Here is a 23,762-nt window from a genome sequence, read left to right on the forward strand (position 1 = left end):
GCCTGATCTGCCTGTAGCCAATCAGTAGTGTGGCTGGCAGGCACCAGGAAATGGCTTGTCTCTTATCAGTAACTGTAGTGGTGTATGTTGGGTCTACTCTCCTACTAGGTTTGAGATCTGGACATGCTCAAAGACTCTCCTTCACTGACCAAGCTTATAATGGCATTAGTCAGCTCAATCTCATCAGATCCCAGTTCCCCTGGTCACTGGTCCTTCAGGATCTAATGGGTCTCCCCTCCTGAGCACATGAACGATGACAATGGATGAGTACCTGTCCAGGAGTTCCCAGTCCTCTCCTCCCCAACGGTCCCGAAACTCTTTTGTGTTCATGCCTCCGATCTTGTCCAGGTCAGACTTGTATATGCCCAGGAGACCAAACCCATTCACCTCCCAATAGCCTGAGGACAGCACAAAAGAGGCACAGGTACATTGGTGATTTGAACCACTGATGATTTCAGCAGGGCTGTTGGAGTGAGACTCAAGCTACTTTTAGCACAATGTTGATACCAGAGAGTCAACTCAGCACCAAGGCAGAGACAACTGTATTAAAGCTTTGGGAAGTGAGAAAGCCATGCAGACAGACAGCATGGGCTGGCCTACAAACTTGTTAGCAAAGACTCTCACATCTCCTATCTGGCTGCATAATATCTAATGTACCTGGACTGTCCCAACTTCAGAGGGCTGTCCCTGTGTCTGGATGGCTCAGGATGGCCACCTCTGTCTAAAGGATATCCTACACTCAGATGATCAGTGCAACTTTCCTCCACCCGACTTCAGTTGGTTTCCCTCACCCTGGTGCTATGAGTTCTCATCAGGACAGGCTGTGCTCTCTAAGAAAAGAGAGAAACAGATGGAAGGGAGTAAAGGAGCATTTTTTTAAGGTCCTCAAATCCAAAGAGAGTCCTAGGAGATGACCAGTAGAAATGTCATATAAACGGCTCTGCTGGCTCTTTGATCTCAAATTCCAGGCACCATCCTACGTCTAATGCATTCTCACCTACCGGCCCTGGAAGTACCTTAAACTCCAGACCTTGACAGCACCAGAGGAACAAATCTATGTGTGGCAGGCACCCTCCTTCTTTCCCCATTCCCTGAGGTCTGAGCTAAAGAGGCTCCACACCCTCTTACCATCAGGCCACTGTGGGGACATGCCGCAGTGCAGCCTCATGACCATGGGTGCAAAGGCCATCTTGCCTTCCACGCAGTGCTTCCGGATTGAATCAATGACTCCAGCTGGGAAGTGGATGTGAAGGTCACACAGGAAAATGATGCTGTGTGAGTCCTGGAAGCAACCACACCAGTTGGGAAAAAAAAAAAAAGGTGGACTTTAAGTAAGTCTTTCTTAAGGGGCAGGACACAGACATATCGGAGTGAATTAAAGAGTCATTTGTTGTTACATCAGAAAGTGAGATCCTAGAGGCTGGCAAAACAGCCATTGAGTGGTTGTTCAATGATCGGTGTGAAATACTATGACTATGACCTGGCAGTGCCAGTATCACAAAGCTGCGACTGCTGATCTCCCTCCTGTCTCATAACCCCAGCAGGTGGACCAAGCACTGAATGGACCACAGGCTCCTCAGAATAAAGGGTGAGACCCTTACTCTGGAGGGACAAGAAACACATCTACATTTGATCTGGTCTGGTAGGCTATTCCCTTCCCCAAAAAGCAGCGTGCTCAGTATGACAGGCAGAGGTAGTGCCATACTAGAAACTTCCCTGTCCACCCCAAGGCCTCCCAGGCTTACCGTCACGAGGTCTATTCCTGCCTGCAGCCCAGCAGAACGCTCGAAATTCCCTGTCAGCTTCAAGTACTGATAGCTGGGGGTCAGATGGGAAAGAGAAATTCAGTGCGTGCAGGCCAGTGAGCACAGAAAGAACTGTGAGCAGCGTTACGCTGCAGATGTCATGCTGTGGAGCTGCTCTTGCCCCCTTGCACCCTTTCCAGGAGAAGTAAAGACTCTGATATGTGTGAATGCACATGCTCAGCACTGCTCCACATCCCAGCATGCCCTCAGGGTCTTACCCCTTATGCAGCAAGGACAGGGCAGTCCCTAGCTAAAGTCTTTTCAGCTCTAGTCTAGTTCTATCCTAGGACTAGACCTGTTACTAGGAACACTTGGCACATAAAGGAAATGACCAGCCAAGCCTGTGCCATAACAGAGTAGAGTAAGCCAGACAGTTATTCCAGCAAGCAGAGTCCCCAGAAGTCTTCACACTCTCTGTCCCATTTCTCACAGCTTTCTTGTTTTCTTTGTCCTCCTCCTGCCCCATCACTGCAAGAATTATTTTCTCTCCTCTCTTGCAAATTTGAACAAAAGCCAGGAGAAAACAGATGCATCTGGATGGATGACTACAATAGATATTGCCTTACAGTTTTATAACACTATTATATGCAGTATCCGTGTATGTACATTATAACAATATATTCATGTATATGTGCAAGGTCTGGATGGATGTTATCTTTGGGTTTCCAGCTGTAGGAGGCTGTGGTTGGTCAATACACAGAGACTGGCAGATGTGCTGTGTTTGCAAGCATATGCATCTGAGCAGTTTTTAGTGACCAAGAAGTATTCTCACCTGTGCAAGGTAGACCTTTTCAGAGCCTTCTCTACATCCATGTCATCACTGCTGTAGTCCGTGATGATGATGTTGAAGTACGGATCCTTAGTGACTCGGAACAGCTCTTCCATGTCAGAGATGAACTGCAGCACCCAGCGTGCCTGGTTTTTCACTGGTTGTATTGCAAAAGGGAGAGAATCAAAGCAAAACTAATTTCAATGGTGGTGTGGCTTCTCAACAGGCAAGGTTTCTTGCTTCCCTTCAAAACCCCCTAACCTTACAGGGATGCTGAAATAGGCCCAGGCTGAAAATCCGGACCAAAGAGCCCAGGAATCAGTGCAGGTTCCTTCCCAGTGCACAACAGGAGTTTTCTTTGAGCTTACAAGCCATGGGAGTTTGGGCCCTGTCATATTTCTGAGGGGGTTTAACTTGGAGAGAACAGAAATTGGAGGTGACCCAAATAATACAGTTGAGGCAGGCCCACACCCACCATTCAGGACTGCCCTCATGGGAACTGCCTGCTGTGCCATCCCTCAATGGCCTGGGGAGGCAGGACCCCCTTACCTGGCACCACGAAGTGAACCGTAGCACGGTGGTTCCAGGAAAAGCCCTGGGGCCAGCACAACTCTGGCTCCTTCGCCACAGCCATCAAATGCCGCCGGCGACCCCATGCCAGGTTCCTCATCTTCCTTTCCTCCTCCTCATTGCCACCGATGCCCTGCCAGCCCCGTGCAAAAATGTACTCGGAGAAGCGGACGAGCCGCTCTCCCTGCTCCAGCAGCTCCAGCTCCAGCAGGTAGCGGCTGCCTCGCATGCGGTCCTGGCGCTTCTCCACATTCACGATACGCTGCAGCTGAAACCGCCTGCAGGAGATACAGCTGGGGTGGGTATGTCCTCTGTACACCAGCCCCTCTCCCACCTCCAGCCCTTTCAGCTCTGCTAGGCTCTTTCCTCCTGTCTAGCACAAATCTTTTTGTCCCCAGCTTCCTCCTGCTTTGATGCACTGCTTCCAAAGTCCCATGGGAAGGTTTAGCACCTGTTTCCTAAATCCACAAGCATGTGGCATTAGATCTGGGATTCCAGCCAAGATAAAATAGTTAGCAGGGGAAACGAAATAAAGGTGACACAGAAAATAACAAATGTGTCTGAATGATAGTAGGGCTGGTGATAGTAGGTGTATTCAACACCTCCTACAACGATCTTGGCACAAGGAGTATGTTTGGGCTACTGAAATTGGCTGATGACAGCTTATCAGCCAATAACATGGAGTAGGACTGAGAAATCATACAGTAAAAACTGGGGTGAGCTGTAGGTTCAGAATGGCCAAAACAGGAAGATATGCCAGGTCATGCCCTTTCAGATCATAACAAGAGTTTCTGCTGTAAAATGGATGCTCATCACTTAAAAACGCTGAGAAAAGCCTATGTGTACTGATCAGTCATACCATGACTGTGACTGATATGACCCTGACCAAAAAAAGCGATCCTAAGATGTATCGTTAGAGCTACTTTCAGCAGGGACTGGGAACTAATAACACCCATTCTATAAAACAGCCAGGATACTGGTCACTTATGTACAGGAAAACTAACCCAAACTGAAATCCACCTGGAAAAGGACATCGCTGCCAGTCAGAGAGGGACCTGGGGGTGTTGATTGACAGCCAGCTGAACAGGAGCCAGCAGTGTGCCCAGGTGGCCAAGAAGGCCAATGGCATCCTGGCTTGTGTCAGCAATAGCGTGGCCAGCAGGGACAGGGAAGGGATCTTACCCCTGTACTCGGCACTGGTGAGGCCTTGATTACTGTGATCAGTTTTGGGCCCCTCACTACAAAAAGGACATTGAATGACTTGAGTGTGTCCAGAGAAGGGCAACGAAGCTGGTGCAGGGTCTGGAGCACAGGTCGGACGAGGAGCGGCTGAGGGAACTGGGGGTGTTTAGTCTGGAGAAGAGGAGGCTGAGGGGAGACGTCATCGCCCTCTACAGCTACCTGAAAGGAGGTTGCAGAGAGCTGGGGATGAGTCTCTTTAACCAAGTAACAAGTGATAGGACAAGAGGGAATGGCCTCAAGTTGCACCAGGAAAGGTTCAGACTAGATATTAGGAAGCATTTCTTTCAAGAAGGGGTTGTTAGGCATTGGAATGGGCTGCCCAGGGAGGTGTTGGAGTCCCCATCCCTGGAGGTGTTTAAGAGTTGAGTCGACATAGCGCTGAGGGATATGGTGTAGTTGGGAACTGTTAATGTTGGGTTGATTGTTAGACTGGATGATCTTCAAGGTCTTTTCCAATCTAGACAATTCTGTGATTCTATGAAAATTATGGAAATAGAGGCCAACTCAACAGAAGAGTCAGGAGTTGGATTGTTTAGCTTATAGAGGCTCAGAGGAGGCATGTCTGTTTGCCAGAGAGGTAATCAGGACAGTAAGTCTTGAGAAGAACCATACCAAGACCATGTGAAAACAGAATACCAGCAAAAGCTGATCTCCAGTGGGTCATCAAAGAAGCAAGAAGCTGAAACATCTTTCAAACTCAGTACTAGGATCTAGAAATCTAGATAGTTTTAAGATGGAGGTGCACACGTTCAGGTAACAGTGTAGGGTACTTGGTTGTCTCTGAGGTCAGTGTACTGATCTACTGATTAGCTGATAGGTCCCTTCTGGTCCTATGTCCTAAGTGATTCACAAGCTGAGATATGGCTGACATCAAATCATAAGTACAAGTTGCTCCAGTCCTACTTTGTATTACAGCAGGATTTCTTAATCTTCAGCTGGTAAAATGCTCATATGTGCTCTCAATACCTACACTGTGCAAGGAGGAAGCCAGCAAAAGGCCAGTGATGCCAGCTAGATGGTGTAAGAGAAGGTCAGAAGATCAGCATTGTCTCAACATTGTCAACAGGGACATGGACAGTGAGGTACTCACTGGAACACAGTTGCCGATCCCAAGAGTGGAATGTGGTGCAAAGGTTCCTGAATGCAGAACTGTGTGGCACAGCAAGTGCTGTGCTGTTCTTTGGTACCTGGACCTAGCCAGAGCCGTTAGAGGTTATAACCGCATAGCTACTGACAAAAAAGATGGATTGCAACTGTTGCCATAACATTGATGAAGAAATCACGAACCTTAGATGATCTTTGCTTCATTGTAACACCAAAACACACCTCCTGGTCCAAGGCTACCTGCCTCCAAGACTGACCACACCTCGGACACTCCCCCCTGCGCATGCATGATAGCCTCGCTCGAGAAGGGTGGAGATATGACCACTGAATTCTGAGAAGGGTGAAGACCCCTGAAGCAGAGGTGGAGCAAGGTGTGTTGCTACTAAGCATAAAAGATGACTTCTGGACAACGAAAATTGGAAGCTTCCCCACCAAGGATCATGATGATCAACAACACAGCATCAGCTGGACCCAGGACAATTAGGACGTCATGAGATCAGCAGTGGTAGCTATAACCTCTCTCCCTCCTCTCTCTGTGCTTAACTTTACTTTCCTCCTTTCTTTCACCCATCTCTAACTATTGCATGCTGCTTCACAGGCAACACAATAAAGTTTTACTGCTTGATTACTGCTATCCCCTTTGGTGTTGGTCACTTTAATTTTGCACTTTCAAGATCATAGCAAACGAACCATCACGAGTCCACTGAGTGGACTGTGACAGATGGAAACCTTTTACATTTACTGCCATCAGCTGTTGGAGGACAATATTCAGCCCCCAGACATGGTCTGGTGTCCAACAATTCCCATTTCTCAGCCAAAACCGGTATTTAAGGCCCAGGTTTTTGCACAGATTCCTTGTCAGAAGTCTTATTTTCCACATCTAGTTTATTCTTGGATTCCCACTAGCTCCTCACACGACAGGTATTCCCTGTGCAGCATGGTACACAAGCTCTGGGACACTGCCCCTTGTGTTTTATACTGTGCCTTACCCTTTACTCCTCTGGTTGAGCTTCTTCAGGAAGACACGTGTGACTTCCAGGGCCTCCCGTTCTCTGAGCAGCAAGTTTCCTGACGTGTTGCATTTCAGGTCAATCCAGTCTGTGCGCAGCATATGGAAGTCCAGGTTGCTCATGCTGAAGGTCTGCTCCCAGTTCACTGCCTGGTCGAACGCTGGTACATAATCGAAATCCTCCTCATCTTCCTCTTCTGGGTCTCCATCTGCTTCTTCCTCTTCCTCTTCTGCTGCCACAGGTCCAGACTTGCCCTTCACGGGAGATGCCACCTGCACCTCTCCCTTGCCCATGTCCCCACCGTTGGCTGCCTTCTGCTTAGCAATGTAGGATTCCACTTGGTTAAGCCACTGTGGCAGTCCAGGCTTCTGGCTGGGGCTGGCAGAGCTCACAGTGCGTCTGTCGACTTTGCCAGAGACTGGGCCTCCTTTCTCGGCTGGCACGGTGCCTGCTGGCTGCAGCCTGTCCTTAACAGTGCTGATGTCTCCTAGAGGTCTCACCCCTTTGGGAACTGTGACCCCTGAGTCCCTGGGGCTGCCGAGAGGCTGCTGCCTTTGAGACACGGTCCTAGAAAGAGGGTTTGCCTTTTTGACAGGTGCTCTTCCCTGGGCAGCCCTGGCATGCTGCAGAGGGCTCCTGGAGTTATCTTTGACAGCAGCTTTTAAATAGGGTTTTTTCGTTATTGGGTTCCCTTCTAAGCCAGCCTGGTTGAGGCTTTGGTTGGCAGAGGCCACCATGCCTGATCTGACATCAGGCCTCTTTGTCCTTCTCCTCTGTTGCCCCTCTCCTATGTCACCACCCGTCACCGAGAGGAGCCGACGACGCTCTCGGAGGGAATAGTCCTTGTGAATGTTCTCGCTGCCCACCACGCTGCTGGGAGCATTGTCTGCTGGCTCTGCCCTCCCCATGCCGCGGTGCTCAGGGGGACTGGTACTCTCCGCATCCTGCTCTGCGTACTGCAGGTCGTCCAAGTTGCCCTCCTGGGAGCCTGCAGGAGTAATCGCAGTTACACCTCTGGCATCCTCCCGCTGCCTCCCCTGTCCTGACCCAGACACCCACCCCATCCTGAGCAGCTACTTCTTGCCTCATTTCAGCATTGTCTCTCCTGCTCAGAGGGACAGGGATACTCTCACACATGGAAGCCATGCTCTTGACAGTACCAACCTCCTCAGCACCTATTAGCCAGCATTGCCAAAGGCTGTGGAGGTGTCTGGCTTTGCTTTTAGCTGTGGATCTGGCCACAGCTTTGTAGAGCGGGTGTGAGCATGGGCTGCCACTCTGCACACCTTTGGCTCTGTTTCTTCCGCCCACATTTTTGCTGGAATTGTACCTGAGCTAAGCTGCAGGCCTGAGAGGTAGTTGTCATGTTGTCCACCACAGCACACTGGTTGGTGACCTCCCAACTAGCATTTAAGAGAAGTGAAAGTGGCAGCAAAAATCTCCTCCCAGACACAGCAATCTGGCAGGGATACAGAAAGTCCTTGATACAGAAAGTACACAGCTTCTTTCAGCTGGTGCTGGAAGATCACACACAAAAGTGACAGATAAAAGGATTCTCTGGGCTCTGACATTATGGCCCCTACCTGGCTGCTCTGTCTTTTCTCCGGAGTGCAGGCTCTTCTCTGGCCGATCCATTTTCATGTACTTGTAGAATCCAAATCTGCAGAGGGAAGAGCAAAACACAAATTTGATGAAAGTTACTTTGTCCTCCCCAAATAAATTATGGCCACTGCTTCAGAGGTGATGGTCCATTAATCTGATTACATCTACCCAGCATCTCTAGATCCTTCTTTCCCAGCAAGTGTTAGACTATCATCATCCGTATCTTTCAAATCTTGGGCAATCAGATCTACTCTGCACTGTCAAAGACATTAGCTTTCCTTTCTCATCATCCCAGTCTCTCAGACATTTTCTCATAAGCACAGGAGAAAATCCAAATATAAGTACCCTTAAACACTTCTTTAGCCTCCCTTAAACTGCTCCTTAAAGCTCACTTATGATGTAGTGCTCACAAATGTAAGTCATTATGCTGCAAAAACGGCTCAGGCAGGTAATTGCAATGATCTCTCTCTCTCCTCTCTCATACTACCATTGTACTGTCCTTGAATGTCTGTGCTTCAAGCTTTTGGGAAGGATTTCCGGGACTGTTTCCCTCCATGTGTGCTTGATGCCAAGAAAAATGGGCCTCCAGTTCCCAAATCCTGTCACAATACAAATTAATTGCAGTATCAAAGCAATAAACCTGGGTGGAACCTTCCAGCTCATGGCAGCCACCTTCTCCACACTTCACTACAATCCCTCCCAAACCTACAATACGATCTGTTGTTTCAGCCCTCAAAAGTAGTCTTGTAGGGAGTAAGAAGATCCTGAGCACAGGGAGGCCACCATCAGTTATCTCACTGGAAAAGTGACTCTCCTTATCCTGAAAACAAAGGCCTCCTTCATGGAGGGGGATCCTCACACAGAGTATCTGCCTGTGGCAGGGGGCAGCATGTGACAGTTCCTTCACAAGATCACCGCTGGGAGCCAGACCCCAGTGAAGATGAACAACATGCATTTATTCCCCAGAGAAATGCCTGGTGGTGAGCATGGTTTGGCTTTCAATGCAACAGCCATCAGGAGGCTCCAGCTGCTGGCAGACAAAGTTTGCTGGAAATCCATTCCCTGATGTAGTGGAACAAACATGTTCTGATTCAGCTTCTGGCTTAACAGAGCAAGAAAAGCAGCAGCAGTTTCCCCTTGAGACCTAAACATATTTCACTTAAAGGGAGCATAGGTTATTGAAGGAAACTATAAATGCTTTCATGTTTTGCAGGTCCTGGGGGATCTTTAAGAATTGAGAGACCTACAGAAGCGAATATGACATTCTACAACAAATCCAGCCTTCAAAACATCTCCTTCCTCTCTGCTAGTAAACCTACATTTGCAGTATCCTACCTTTCCAAGTAATAAGGGTTTTCCTGATAGAAGCATTTGTTGTCTTTCTCCATGTGGCTCAGGCGGCTGTAATCATTCGGGTAAACAAAGGATAAATGAACCTGGGAAGAAGGGAGGAAAATAAAATAAAACCCTCATAAATGCCAGGTATCAGTCACAAGGTGACTCAAGACACACTTGCAGGGTGACCAGCCCTTTTGAGAGGGAGCAGGGATTGTTCACTCTAAGTATTTGCATCTCCAAGGAACCCAGTAGCAGGCTGTGAGAATGGAAAACAGAAGGAAGTGTGCTGGGATGTGTGCACAGGTGTGCCTTTTTCTCTCTCTCTCAGTATCTGGCTGTCCATCTCTGTAACTGTGCATTTAAACTCTATAACAGAGCAAGAACTATCTAGGAGAGAGGTGGGCAAGTCCTCCTGAAGAGATGCAGGGGATCACAGGAGCCCAGAAACCGTGTGGGGAGACCTCCAGGCATGGCTGAGGGAGCTAGGGCCGCCCAGGATGTGAGTACCTCCGGGAGTGCAGGCTTGCACTGGCATCCAGGGAGGGCAAACTGTGCTGGTGACCTGTCCCCAGCAGACCTCAGAGTCTGCTCTGCTCTGCAGGGGATTAATCCCTGCTATGCTGCATGACCCACAAATGTAAGCTCCCTCTCTATACCATTTTTGAGCTTGCCTGGGGCAAGCTAGGCACACAGACTACAGTTCACCCCATGGAGAATAAAATCCTTGGCTGTTTTGAAGCTCCACATGAAGGCAAGCTCAGCTCTTTGGTCTGAGGAGCTCTGTAAGACATAAACACTTGTACCCCAGTGAGACCCATGATCAGTCAACAGCACCCATCTCCCTTTTCTTGCTGTTGTCCTTTGGCATGCACTGGGATGCACAGACCTAAACAGCAGACAGTCAAATCTGCCCAGAAACTTCAGATCAGTGGAGAAGCCCATGAGTAATGGGGCCTCCCTCCTTCCTCGTGTCCCCCTGAGCAAGTATCTGCTCGAGGAATAAAACTTACAAACTGGAGTCCCTGGTAGCGCTGCAGAGGAAATCCATTCACCAGGTAGCTGGGCTTGTATGAACAGTCTGGCAAGGCTCGGTGCACACGAGACTTGCTGAGCAGAGGCACTGAGAAAAAGAAACACGTAGGCAAGCGTTGCTGGAGGAGCCCTGCTGCAACCACTGCACCAGCTTAGCTACTTCTGTGCCTGCTTTCTGTTTATCCATGTGAAATACTAACAGATACATAAAGCAAACTATCTTGCATGGCTCATCTCTTTACATTGCTCTGCAGCACTTACACTAAAATATTACGGTGATGTTGCATGACCTGGATGCCAAGAAAGAGGAGCTGCGTTTAGTTTGTGCTCTGTCTCCTACAGTGACTGACTGTAGTCTGCCCCTCTGCACTGGGGAGAAAAAAGCGTGGCCTTTGATAATTGTGGCACAGGAGGACAATCTTTCTCAGCTGTGCTACAGCATGTGCTGTGACAGGCTGCAGCTACCACCTCGACTGCTTTGCAAGTCTCACCTTTGTAAAGAGTGTCCCGGGGGTCAGGCTTCAACATGTCAGCTGGGTGTGCCTTGCTGCCTGCGCTGTCAGCAGGCCGGCTCGTGTGACTGGCCAACGTCTGCGGGATATGCCCAACCTCATCCATCTTTAAAAGCGTCTCATCTAGAAACCAGAGAGAGAACGGAAAGGGGAGGAAGGGCTAATTCATCCCTTGTCCCCGAAAATGCCCTTCCCCAGCCCTTTCCAAATGGCATTGCATTCATGGCACTAACGCTGTCTCTGGCATAGCAATGCCTAAATGGTGCTGATGAGGATCTTCACTGCAAAGACACCATGGGAAGGAAAGGCTTTGACTCAGAAAGCTGGAAATACAGAAGCTGTGGGGTTGGAACATGGCTGTCACTGAAAGTAAACACATACAGTGGTGAGTAATGCAGGAAAATGACCTCCTGCTTGGACACACCAGCAGTGGTGTGCTGAAGCAGCCTCATGCTGGAAGGAATCACTGGGCACATCTGAATTATTAGCATTTAAAATCATCCTAAAAGGATATAGAAAAAGTGAAAGGGGGCAGAAACTTGAGGAGTGGAGCTTTCTCCTGTGCTGGAAAACGAGCAGGAGCCTGGGGTGAGGCCTCCAGTGACTGAGGATAATGATGCTCCAGAAGAGGAATGGAGACCCACAATAAGCCAGGAGCAACAGGAAGCTTAAATTGAAGACTGGGTATTGGTTATGTTTTTTCTTGTGTGCTGCTACCAGAGGACTTCATGTCTTCATGGTTCTTACTCTGAGATGAGGGAAACTGAATAAATATCCAGGAGGAAAGTGCAACGTGCTGCCAAAGGCACTAGGGTTATTGTTAGCAACTTTTGGGTACTGAACAACATGGGAACAAAGAAGGAACGAGATGACATGTGATTCAGCCAAAGGCTGATATGGAAGAGGGAAACACTGTATGGGCAGAAGGTGCCACATAAAGATGAGACTGCCAGCACTGTGCCCAAGCATGAAGCAATTTTCTGGGATGTCTGTCTTCCCTTCTACAGGGAATTAGTAAGAAGAAAAGAAGGAAAAAGAATGGGGACAGATCTAATGGAAAGGCTAGTCTTGGCCAAATGGCAGGCAGAAAATAAAGCAGCAGGTTGCAATCCAAGACACAGCGCAAACAGATGTCTCAATTACATCAGGGAGTCTTCCATGGGTAAAAGTGTTGGCATGGAAAAAAGCCCAGAGATGTTGGGAGGCAACAGTGGTAGATATGAAAGGGGGAATACTGGCAGAGGAAAGAGATGCTGACACAGCTAGATAAAGGTAAACAGGACTAAGGAGCTCCTCTACTGATAATGGCATCACTTGACATGCTAAGAAGTATTTACAAAACAGGAAGGACTCGGCTGATGTGCTTGCTGCAATCCAGCAGGAACTTGAAGAGACTTGAGGCTGATACAGAAGAAAGCAGCATCCCCCAATATTGCTAGCATAGCCCATTGTGTCCAGCACCCAGAGTGAAATCTCCTGGAAGTGCTACAGCGGCCCCTTCTCCTGGGTCATGTCCAGCTGCCAAGCACACCCCCACAGCTCCCATGTTATGGGTCTCACATTCCCCCTGGCTCTCTGCAGGCAACATCCAGCCCATGTTACTCTCACATCTGGAACAGTTCTCATCCTTGCAGATTCTCCGATCCTGCCCTTCCTCACCTCTAGATTTTCCTGAAATAACGTTTCAATCCTACTTCCAATTCCCCCATATTTAGTAAAGAGTCATGCTCTTGTCCAGAGGTCTCTCCTGATCTGTCTCCACTTCTTTTTGTAATGATCTGTATGCATGGTATTTCCCTGGCTAGACTATGATTCATGGTGAAACACCACTGATATGTTTTGGAGGAATGGGGAGGTGCTTGGGAAACCTGTGTGAAGATACTTACTAGCAAAAAGGGAGAGGTATTGGGAGTCAATGACTTTGAACTTCGCCTCTGGGTCATTCAGTCTCCACTGGAATAGAGAAACACATTAAAATGAAGAGCTTACAGAGTTAACCAAGCCTGAATAAAAGGAACAGGCACAAGATGTTTTTTCACCAGATGGGCTCGCAGCTTCCTCTTTCTCCTTACTATGACCGAGTTTACCTAGCAGCAAAAGACTGGGAATGAGCTGAGATCCCCCAAGACATATCCAAAGCAAGAAAAGACAAACTGCTGCAAAAGAGACTGGAGAGGGCAGAACTACTCCAAGCAAGCAGAGGAAGGGGTCCTGACATGTAACCAGGACTATCCCACACAGAAGTAGGTAAGGGCTCTGGAAGGGATTAGATGCATCTCATGCAAAGAGGATCTGGGGCCTGGGAAAGGAGGAAAATCATTACAAATGTCATGCTCGAGCTCTGCGGGGACGCATATACAGCACGGCCATTTGCACAGACTCACTGCTACTTCCACATGGTCTGTTCCTCTGTCATCCTGCTTGTGCAGTACCTCAAAATAGTACCTGCCTGCAGCTGACAACCTGTGAAGAACAACATGTCTGTCACCAACAGCATTAAGGAACATTTCTTAGCTTGTCAGCAGACAATGAGTGGAGAGCAACCACACCCACGAAACAACCTAATTCTCAGGGTGAGCAGGGTTAGGACTGCCAAGAAAATCCAGATGCTGACAGTGAAATAGGTAGCTTCCCTTGTGCACCTGGAGTGCTCCAGACCCTTCTCAGTTAATTCTGAATAACTCCCTTTCAGTCTTGCCTGCTGGCTTTTGGCCTCTGGGAAACCTGGCTAGTTCCAAGGCAGGAAGCTCAGGATACAGTTCATATGGAGGAGTCTGGATCTGCTGGTGGCTGCTTCCTCCAGGGAAGAAAAATTCACTGTTGCATTCCTTCAGTAAATCAGCAAAGCAACTGGCACAGGTGTGGATGTGTCTCTTCAGATCTGGCAATACCCCAGAGTAATCCCTTTCTATATATTGCTAAATTCTTCAGAACAAGCCCAGGCTCCTTTTCCTTGTCCTTGTGATTTCCTGGCCATGTGAGGAGGTGGCTGGGAGCGAGGGGCTCTGCTCACTCACCTCACCATCTTTGACTGCTGGCTGTGAAATTTCCCAAACTCCCCTGGTGCAGTCCACTCCTTCCCTGTCTGTGAAGAAAAAGAAAATGCTCTAGTTAAGATGAGTTTCTTCTCTGGTTACTGTGCTGCTGGGAGTGATGAAGAGGGAAAATTGAGCTGCTACTTCTGGTAAGTTGTCTGTGGGATCCATAACCTGTGGACAGATTTAAGTCCCTTAATCAGGAACACGGGGCTCCCAACAGCACTGCCAATATGTAACTGGCTTAAGGTATCTTGTGTCATACCCATCTGGCATCTGTGGTGGTGGTGGTGTCCATAGTTGGGCAGGAAGAGAAACTTGGGTAGTCCAGGGAAGCATGTAAGACAGGAAGGTCTCGATCCTCACAGAAACATTAAAGCCTTGATCTAAGAGGCCCTGCAGCATGCACTGTACCTTGCCTACGCTGGCCAGCAGCTGGAGATCAGAGGTCTTTTCATCTGGACTCAGCCAGAACTCAGCATTGTCATCTGCAGCAATGGCAAACTGAAACTCCCCTGTCAAGAGATGGAGGGAGTAAGTAGGGCTCTGGGGTAAGGGCTTGTGCACAGAACAGATTCTTCTCCTCTAAAATGTTGTCTTCACCTTTTTCGGTGAGACCATACCTTCCCTTTTGGTGTTACCACCCCCAACCCTTTGAACCTCTCTGAATTCTGTGACTCTGCTGTGATTGAAACCAAAACTTTACAGATGTAAAGTAAAATTTACATCCCTCGTGCACTGGCTTCACCTGACATCTAACAAAGTCCATTCAAAGTCTCACTGCCTCCCCTTTTGTTTCTAGAGCAAATTTTTGTGTGAGAAGCTGTTTTTGGATGGAGGAACGTGCACATGGAGCCATGAAGGGACACAGAGGTGCTTGAGTCTCACTGTTCTGGCCAGGGTTACAGGGATGGCAGCTGAGGGCCAGGGGACCAGAACACGTGGGTGAGTGCTAGCAGACTGCTCTGGGCAGAAGCATGCAGATGGGTGATACAGATGTCAGCTGCTGTCAGACAGTATTCATGCACCCAGGGAGCAGCAGGAACATAAATGACATCACGTACAGCCCTGTGCATGGGAGGGAGGAAAAGCTCAGGGATTGCTCATGCCCACATACACACCATGAGGCTGTGCATTCACAACAGCACTGTTTTTTATGTAGCACTTCCCATCTGTTTTCCTCTGTGCTCCTCCTTTCCACCCTACAGAGAAGGCAGATGTGTTTCACCCATGCCAAGGACACGACCAGTCATGCACAGCTATCTGGGCCGCCCATGTGAGGGACCTGGCATTGGGCTTGCTGGGGTGAGGGCACCAGTGGTTCAGCACCAGGAGGGGAGGGAGAGGCAGATGAGAAGAGACACAAGCAGCAGCACAGCAGCCTCAGAGCCCTCACCATCCGTGAAAGGGTGCAGGTAGCCAAATATCCGGAGACCATAGTTGGTCCATTTTGGGGACACAGCCAGCTTCTTCAGTGTAGTTCGTGTCTGGAGTGGAAGAAGAAAAAATAATAAAAATAATTCAGTGTGACAGGAACAAGGCAGGACACAAAATCCCTGGGACAGGTGGGCAGAGGGAAGTATGAGGTTTGCTGTAGGAGGAGGATGGGCCACGCTGTGTGAGAGGCAGCAGGAAAGAGCAGGCCAGATGAGAGATGAACTGGAAGAAGTGCTGCTGTGGAGGGGAGAGCTGAATGGGGAATGCTAGTGAGATGGCGGGGACAGGATGTAGTATTCGCTAGCCACTTGGAGGGAGAGCACCAAATACAGGGCTCCTTCACCTCGAGTCTGAGGTCCAGCAGGCCAGCATGGGCAAAACAAGCCTCCCCCATGCAGCAGAAGAGCTGCCACTGTTGAACCCTTGTGAAAGGTTTCTGCTCCCTCAGCAGGAGGACAAAGAAGGTAATGAAAAGGGAGATGATGGATGCTCAGGAGCAGGAGGACAGAGGAGATGATGGAGAGGGATAGGGATAGGATGTGAGGGGAGCAGGGGCGATGCAGCTGGGAAGCATGGGACAGAGGGTGTCTTACTCACGTGGGGGAAGAGGGGAAAGTGGAGGTTCTTCCTGAGCTGTTCAGTGGAGCTGCCACACCAGTCCTCAAACACATGTAGATTGACCTGTCCCTGGAACTGGGGGACAGAAGTGGAGCACCATGAACTGCTGCATCTCTCCTCTGTGTCCCTCCCCTGTTCTGCCAACCTTGGCCATGGCCTCCGGCACTGGAGTGCTTGTGAGAGTGAAGGAAGATGCCACTGCTGCGCCAGGCTGGTCTGCAGAAGACGTGGGTGCAGTCCTATTTCTCATCTGCTGAGGGTTTGGGGTTGTCAAAGGTGACAGTCTGAACAGCACCAGGGAACTACAATAATGCCCAGGATATCTCAGTTAAGTGGCTGTGGTTCACTCCATTTTGCTCCCTCAAGGAGGTGTTTAACTAGAGGGCTATGCTCTGAGGCCATGGTGTGGGACATGCTGCAGGGTGGCAATAGCCTCCCATGATCCAGCAAAGAGAGTGTACGGTCTTATGTTCTCCAAGACGGTGTTTTGGACATCCTCATCATTTCAGGGCTCTTTTCCTGACCCGAGGAAGAAGGGACACCTTGGGGAGGGGAGATGACAGATCCCTTTCCGAAAGCATATGTGCGAGGTAAAGCTCATGGTGGACAGTGGGGACAGGGAGACAGAGGCTCAGCAGGGAGGGGAGCTGCAGCACAGGCAGGTCAGTGGGCAGCACAGCCTCCACATTCCCGCAGAGACACAGAAACACTGAGGGGAGCAGGGGTCCCCTCCTGGACAGCATAGGATGGTGTGCAGTGTGGGTACAGGTGGCTGTCCCCACTATCCAGCCAGCCCCTCTGGGAGAGGCTGTCAGTGCCCAACAGAGACCTGGAGCACAGCTGTGCTGTGAAAAGCTTGCTGGCCACTGTGGGATTTCAGCAATATGCTCCTCAAGGGACAAACCTCCTTTTTATCAAAGCCATTCCGAAGGGAGAAGGTGGCTGCCCCCCCAGCAAAGTCCGAGCTTCTCTGCTGCAACCAGTGGAGCTGGATGCTGAAACCCTCCTCGCAGGATTGGCATCCATCAGCAGGAATAAATAAGCTGGAGACTGCAAAGTCTACCTTAGATGGGGAAGTGCCGAAGGAAGGAAAAGGTTGCCTTGGGACCAGGGAGGTTTTGCCGCAGCTGTCTTGCCTATATAAGGGCCGTGGGAGCCGGGCTGGGGAAACCGCCTGAACAGTACCCAAATGTCTACAGATGGCAGCAAATTCCTAGTTTTCGCTGGGGAGTCTCTAGCAGGGCTGAAGCAGCACGGTGGAGCAGGGTGCAACCTCTCCGTGCACTCCTGGCAGAGAAACCAGTCACGGAGTTATTTTTCCCGGGATAGCGGGTCAGGGTTTCATTTTGTAATAAACCATGGCTTGAAGGAAGGACATGGAGCAGACTTGGCCTGGCACCAGCTTATGCAGTAATGCTCCTTGAGAGCTGTGGGCTTTAGTCATGCACGTGAAAACCATCTCTGTGTGCCAGGCAAAACACATTCACAAACACGGCTGTTCTTGAGTGGTCTCTCACCAGCCCTCTCTCACTGGTGTCTGCGCTGCCAGGGCTTGACTGATGTCTGCAAGCCCGTGTCATCCCCCACTGCTATCTCCTCTTCTTTCGTCCTCTACTGACATCCCTCAGCCTGGATTCTGCCCATCAGGCAAGAGGAAAAGCAGTGAGACAAAATGGATGTAATTCCCCAGAGTGTACTGCACAAAATCAGAGAGGAACTACACAGAGGGCTTGGGGCAGTGGACGCAGCCAAGAGAAACCTGGGACTCTGCAGGGACTTATGATACAAATAAATCACTGCAAGTGCGACACAACATTGAATTGGAACATAATTGCCAGGCAGTCCCATGCCGTTGGCCAAATCCAGGTTCACACCCAAGGGTCTTACACCACTTTTCTCAGCCAAATCAAATAATGAGAATTGCTGGGTTTTGTGGAACATGAAGTTAGATGAACAGGCTGGGCTCCTACAGCAAGTCACTGCCAGAAACAGTCTTATGGCAGTTTGCTGATATCCACAAGCCATGCTACTTTTTCTTTTTAGAGAATTGTTTGCACACTGCAGATAGCAGTCTCAAATCTCTATCAAATGTAGCACAACACTCCCACACCGTGGAGAGGCTGGTGCTGCAGTTCCCTCCTGGCAAAAGCAGACACAGCAGATGCTCCAGAGGCTCATGACTGCAGTGGAGCTAGGCTGGCTCTGGCATAGGATAATCCAAATGCCAAAACAGATCTTTATGAGGGAAGTCCCAAAAGAGTGTCAAGTCTTGCTCAAGTGTTTGCAGAGGAAACTTGGACAAGTCCCATTCTAATACAATACTTTACTGCAGAATTTGGCAGTATTAGAGAGAGAACTCCTACTAAAAAATAAGGCAGAAACCACTGTATTAAGTACACCATCAATGCTGTAAGTGATGGCCCTTGAGATTTCTAGCCTGACACCCATGCCTCTAAAGTCTTTACAAAGCCACCTGAAAGGAGATTCTGGCAGAAGTTAATGACATCGCTTCGCTTTCCAGTGCTCACAGCTGTTAGAAATAATTAACTGGTAAACAATAAGCACTTCTTGGATGTGGTTTCAGAGTCTTTTCTAAAGCAACATATTTTCTCCTGAGCTACAGCAGGCTAACTTACTTTCTGCTTCCTCTGAAAGGGAAAGAAGAACATCACTGACAGATAAGTGCTGGCTGCCCAAAGTGCTGCTCTGGGACTGAAAACTGAGCTAGGCTTTCATTTTAGGCCCCCACAAATCATCAATGCAGCAGCTGTTTTGAAACCCTATCACCTCTGTCCCTCCAACTCAACTCATGGCTGCCCATTGCAGGCAGTTGAGAAATTCTTCTGTTTGCTATTTGGGTCTCCTCTGGAACATGCAGTAAATATGTCTTGCCTGGGCCTTTGACAGATTGCAGCAATAGATAAACAGCACCATCATTCCCAATTCATGCACAAAGATCCTTAGAAATGTTGATGGACTTTTTAAAACATGGCTACGGAGTTTGACTTCCCAGCTTGGAACTACCCGGCCCTGGTTTTTAAAGGGCTGGAAATTTAGGACCTGGAAATCAACAAGTTGAGTTCCCCTTCTCCCCTTAAACAATCTGCTTGGATAAAAAATTTTGGATAGACTGATTTGGCCAGAACCAGGCACAGAAGCCAAGAGTCTGGGCTTTCAATGGGAGCTGGTATTATGTGGTCTGCACCTTCCCATTTAGAGGGCTCCTCCTGCCTCTTGGCTTCTTCCCTGTTTCAATCCCTAGTTGCTTATCTCCACCCTGCTGAAAGAGTAGCATTGCAAGAACCCAGCTCAGATCCAAAACAGGCCCATGTTGTGCACCAAGGGCACTGCCAGCATGGCACGAGTACAGCCAGGAGCACAGGTGCAAGAGCTGTTCTTCCCAAGGAGGTCTGGGAAGGCTGATACCCTCCTGAACACAACACCGCCCGAGGGAAGGGAGAGATGAACCTTAACAAGTGCAGGGAGGCGAGAGCTGGGACAGGCCCTTGCTTCAGTGCTGACACATCAGCCTCCGCAGATTTGGGAGTGCAGCTGGGCTCTGAGCCCCAGCACCGACCCTTCCTGCTGAGCACGCTGAATTAACACACCCGCCCGCAGCCCTGGCTTTGTACTAAAAGACTCTGGTATTTCCGCTTCCTTCTAGCAAGGAATTTTAGATTATCAGCCCCTCCTAGGAAAACACACTGTAAAGGAGGATCAGGCACACGGAAAGCACAGACCTTTCTTCCTAGCCCAAACCCTATCTTGCCAAACTGCTCAGGGGGGTGGCACCACACACCCACAGCTCCTGGTGAGCAAGGAGCCCCAGGGAAGAAAGGCAAAGCAGGAGCAGAGGCCAGGGCAAGCAGCGAAGCTGGGAGGATAGCAGCAGCAGAGACATGACCTGCCTGCACTGTAACTGGAGCAGGATGGAGAAGAGAGGTCTTTCCTAATTTAATCCCGGGTGGTTTTGGCATCACAAAGGCAAATCAGCTGCATAGCTCCGTGCAGCCCAGGGAATGCACAGTGCTGGGGATGATAAATGAGGCACAGAGAGGGCCTGAGCCAGGGAAGAAAGGCGATATTGTGCTGCCAACTGGAAACTCCTGAGTTTATAAGACTCTTCTGTCTCCGCAGAGTGGCCGCAGCCCCTCCTCCTGCCTGGCCCAGCTCCCCTGACTGGGTGACATTCAGCAGCCAGCAACTGGGCTTCGCTGCAAGCTCTGCCACACCAGGCACTTGCAGGAATCCATCAAGACAAGTTAGCAACAAAGCCCCCCGTCCCACTGAGGCCTGACACCTGATGAGCGTGAATGGGTGAGGAAGGGACATGGGCAGGGACAGAGTGAGCAGCGACAGCTTTGTCTTTTTGTCCTCTAAGGAAAGTATGCTTCCTCTTAGGGCAGGTTTGGTAGCAGGATGCCTTAGCACAATGCTCTGGTTTTGTGCAGCAGCTGTGCACAATACAGGTGCTGCCTGCAAGGGGCTGTGCTCCTGGACATCCCCCCACACCTCCTTCCAGTGAGAAGGAAGTCCTGAGGCTGTGCAGACATTGATAATTTTAAATGCTCCCCAGCTCTGCCCAGACCTTTCTCCTCTCAGAGCTGAAGAGAGGCTTTTGCAGAGGTAAATGAGAACGATCAGGCTAACCAAGCGCATTTCTGAAAATCCTCCCCCCACACCTATGGCCGTGCCAAACGGTGACACTCATGGTCCCACAGCACAGGTTCACCCCGATGATAGCCAGGCACCTTTCTGAGTTAATGAAACAAAATGACACACATCTCTCCAGCCTGAGGAGGCAGTGGGTGATGCTGGGAGCTGGAAGACTTTGCTCTGGTGCCTGGAATGGACAGTGAGAGTAGGGATCACGCACACAGGCACCTTGAGGAACCTCAGTCAGGAGTGAGGCTGAACCCTTCTTTCCCCCATACGCAGGGTATAACTGCATTAGGGATTTTCTACACGCACACTTGCCCACCACATTATCTGAGGCTGGAGATTTAAACTGCCAGTTTCATCTCCTGAAAGAGGAAAACTGAAACCTGTCCTTTTTTGGCCATGCTGACTGCCAGCTCACCCTGCAACCCCATTAATTATTTATGTTTGTCAGGAATATACCTCTCTATTCAAACAAAGCCCAGCTCCCCGACCTGTGGGAGGCAACCTGACAGCTGTCCCCCCCCAGGAATCAGGCTGCAATTAAGTTCTTAGAGATGCTGAACAATGGGATCATAGACCCTGGGTAATTAATTTGGGCAGAGTTACAGAAAAACTTAATCCCCAGGCTAGGAGAAATTTCAGCCGGTGCTTAAGAGGACAGCAAGCAGCTCTGTATAGAGCTGTGCCCATGTATCTGTCTGTATCTCCTGCAGCTGGTACTGGTGAACTGCTGGCCTCTGTTTGCAGTCAGGGTGGCTCTGCTGACCCTCTGGGTACAGACAGTGCCACAGCAAGGGCAGGAAATTTTGCCTTATGGAGACAAAGGGCAAACTGGTGAAGGATATAGGTGCTTCACAGAGGCAGCATTAGGGAGCAGGGCTGATGGGGGAGAAGGGCAGGATGGGACAAGGCCACCCAAGCCAGCTCCCCAGTCTGGTATCTGTAAGGCCCAGGACTCAAAGTCTTCTCGTGGTGCATCTGCCACACTCCACCTGACAGTGTGACAGCACCTGGTCCTGACATCCCCCTGGCTCTTTGCCATCAGCTGCTCATCTGGGAGGCAGCCCCACCGGCAGGCTGCCTGCAAGGCCCTGTGGCCAGAGGGAGCCCCCAAGCTCCAGCTGGGACTGGCACTCACCAGAGCCGGTACAGCAGAACACATCAATGGTCTGGTCTGGTTCTGGGCACTGGAAGGTGACTGGTGCTGGCTGCTTCCAGGAAAGCTTTAGCTCATGCTGCAGGGACCTAAACTGCTCAGCATGATGCACTTTCCCTCCACCAGCAGTGATCATCTTGTGCCCTGCAGGGACAGCAGCCTGCTCCTTCCCCAAGGGAGCCACAGAGGCCCTTCTAATTTGTGCAGGTCTCTAATCACCTTGAGGAATTTAGTGAGCTGACTCCATTAACTAAATGCCCCCTGGCTGGTGTCCCCATCATTATCTGCAGGCTACATTGCTCTCTTATCTGAAGAGGAATGGCGAGATAAGGGAACAGGGGAAGAAAGAATAAACGAGGCATGAAGGAAACAAAGGGAATGTTTACCCCAGTCCTCAAGGGTCACTAGCAAAGGTCTCTGTTTATCAGAAGTGGCACTGAAGTGAAGAAATCTCTATGTATGACACACAGGGGTGGCATAGCAAGTAAATGCCAGAGCAAGAGCAGAGAGTGACACTTTGCGTGCCATGGTCATGTATTTGCTTGTTGAATGCTTGGCTCTATGCTCTTCCAGTCCTGAATAAACTTCACCTTTCAGGAAGGTAGCAGTCTGCCTGCTCTCAGGGTATTGTGGGTGGGTGCTTGGTGCCTTGATGGCTGGTAGGGATGACAAATTACCAGGAATCTGGACACTCCTGTCTTTCCAGATGATTACTCAGGTCTGTAAGTGTCATTAAGCCATGAGGGGGTGATAGGGAATGGACTTCTAGTGAAGCAAATGACCTTCCAGGCAGAGGTCCTTGCCTTGGGTTCTCCCTGCACAGGTCTCTAGCTACAGCTTTCTTATGCAAAACAACGAAGAAAGGCACCAACCTCTAGCATCCATCGGACAGGGCTGTCCACAGCTGCATAATTTGATTTATTTCTTCCACCCCTTTGCAGCTCTTGATTCTGAAATACAAGTAGAGGAAAGTCAAATTAATCTGATAATTGACCCAGCACTGATACTTATACAAGAGGGCTCAAACCTAGTCACAAGAACATGGGAGGAAAAAAGCAAGTTCCCAAGCTCCCTTTCCAAAGGACAGGCCAGTTATCATGGCCACAGTGGGGTGAAAATGCTCCCTGGCTTTTTTGACAGCAAATTTCCATGGTGAACTACTGAGGGGAAAGGATACCAGTACTTTGTAACTGTTTGCCAACAAAAGGTTAAAACTTAGGTCATTCTCCCTTTTTTTTCCCCCACCCTTGTTCCAAAAAGTTCCAAACAATAGTTAGTTCTTCCAACACTTCCTTCTGGCAACAGTACCGAGATGTGATTCACTAGAGAGGCACAAACTCTCTCCTGACCTTTCATTTCTGCTTCCATGTTGCTTAGAGTGCTACCTTCCTGTGCCACATACCCAGACAGCTTCACCCCACCACTGTGGCTCAGTACACCTGAAATAACTTAACTGACTACAGTGGAGTCATTGTACATTCACATTGCTGTGAGGCAGCTCAGATTTTGCCCTGTGGCATTCTTTCTGTCCTGCGTGAAGAGAGAGCTGTCTCTTGGGGCCAGCACGAGAAAGGAAGGTCTGCCCTTCTAAACATTCAGAAGACAACGTAAGCCTCCTCACCTGGTGTCCCAGCTTCTGGGGGTAGTAAAACTGAAGGCTTGGGTCCCCACCTGGGACATTTGTGTCTGCCAGAGCCTTAGCCAGCTCTCTCCAGCTTTCGTATCCTGCGCAGAGGAAACAGAAAGAGATGTCAAGAGTACAGGCTAAAACAAGAAGCGGCAGCAGTTACCAGAATGAACTGGTCCTTTACAAGGCTGAGACCTCTAACACTCTGGAATAGTCCAGCAGAGACCAGTTGTTTATGTTACT

General features: G+C 49.6%; 1 protein-coding gene across 1 annotated transcript in view; it reads right to left on the minus strand.

Annotated features, from left to right (window-relative positions):
* The window catches only part of B4GALNT3 (beta-1,4-N-acetyl-galactosaminyltransferase 3), a 63,655-nt gene that overhangs the window by 1,043 nt on the left and 38,850 nt on the right, over nucleotides 1-23,762 (minus strand). The window contains exons 2-19 of the mRNA XM_026862014.1: nucleotides 23,514-23,617; nucleotides 22,765-22,842; nucleotides 16,054-16,149; nucleotides 15,416-15,506; nucleotides 14,434-14,534; nucleotides 14,002-14,069; nucleotides 13,369-13,447; nucleotides 12,871-12,937; nucleotides 10,964-11,107; nucleotides 10,451-10,560; nucleotides 9,438-9,538; nucleotides 8,084-8,160; nucleotides 6,480-7,488; nucleotides 3,124-3,422; nucleotides 2,578-2,731; nucleotides 1,746-1,818; nucleotides 1,129-1,282; nucleotides 272-398 (exon numbers count right to left, since the gene is read on the minus strand). Of these exons, the coding sequence (XP_026717815.1) occupies nucleotides 272-398; nucleotides 1,129-1,282; nucleotides 1,746-1,818; nucleotides 2,578-2,731; nucleotides 3,124-3,422; nucleotides 6,480-7,488; nucleotides 8,084-8,160; nucleotides 9,438-9,538; nucleotides 10,451-10,560; nucleotides 10,964-11,107; nucleotides 12,871-12,937; nucleotides 13,369-13,447; nucleotides 14,002-14,069; nucleotides 14,434-14,534; nucleotides 15,416-15,506; nucleotides 16,054-16,149; nucleotides 22,765-22,842; nucleotides 23,514-23,617 (2,932 nt within the window). The remainder of the gene's footprint in view (nucleotides 1-271; nucleotides 399-1,128; nucleotides 1,283-1,745; nucleotides 1,819-2,577; nucleotides 2,732-3,123; nucleotides 3,423-6,479; nucleotides 7,489-8,083; nucleotides 8,161-9,437; nucleotides 9,539-10,450; nucleotides 10,561-10,963; nucleotides 11,108-12,870; nucleotides 12,938-13,368; nucleotides 13,448-14,001; nucleotides 14,070-14,433; nucleotides 14,535-15,415; nucleotides 15,507-16,053; nucleotides 16,150-22,764; nucleotides 22,843-23,513; nucleotides 23,618-23,762) is intronic.

Source organism: Athene cunicularia (genome assembly GCF_003259725.1).
Source record: "Athene cunicularia isolate RWA chromosome 1 unlocalized genomic scaffold, athCun1 chr1_part2, whole genome shotgun sequence".
In the NCBI taxonomy this organism is placed as follows: Eukaryota; Metazoa; Chordata; class Aves; order Strigiformes; family Strigidae; genus Athene; species Athene cunicularia.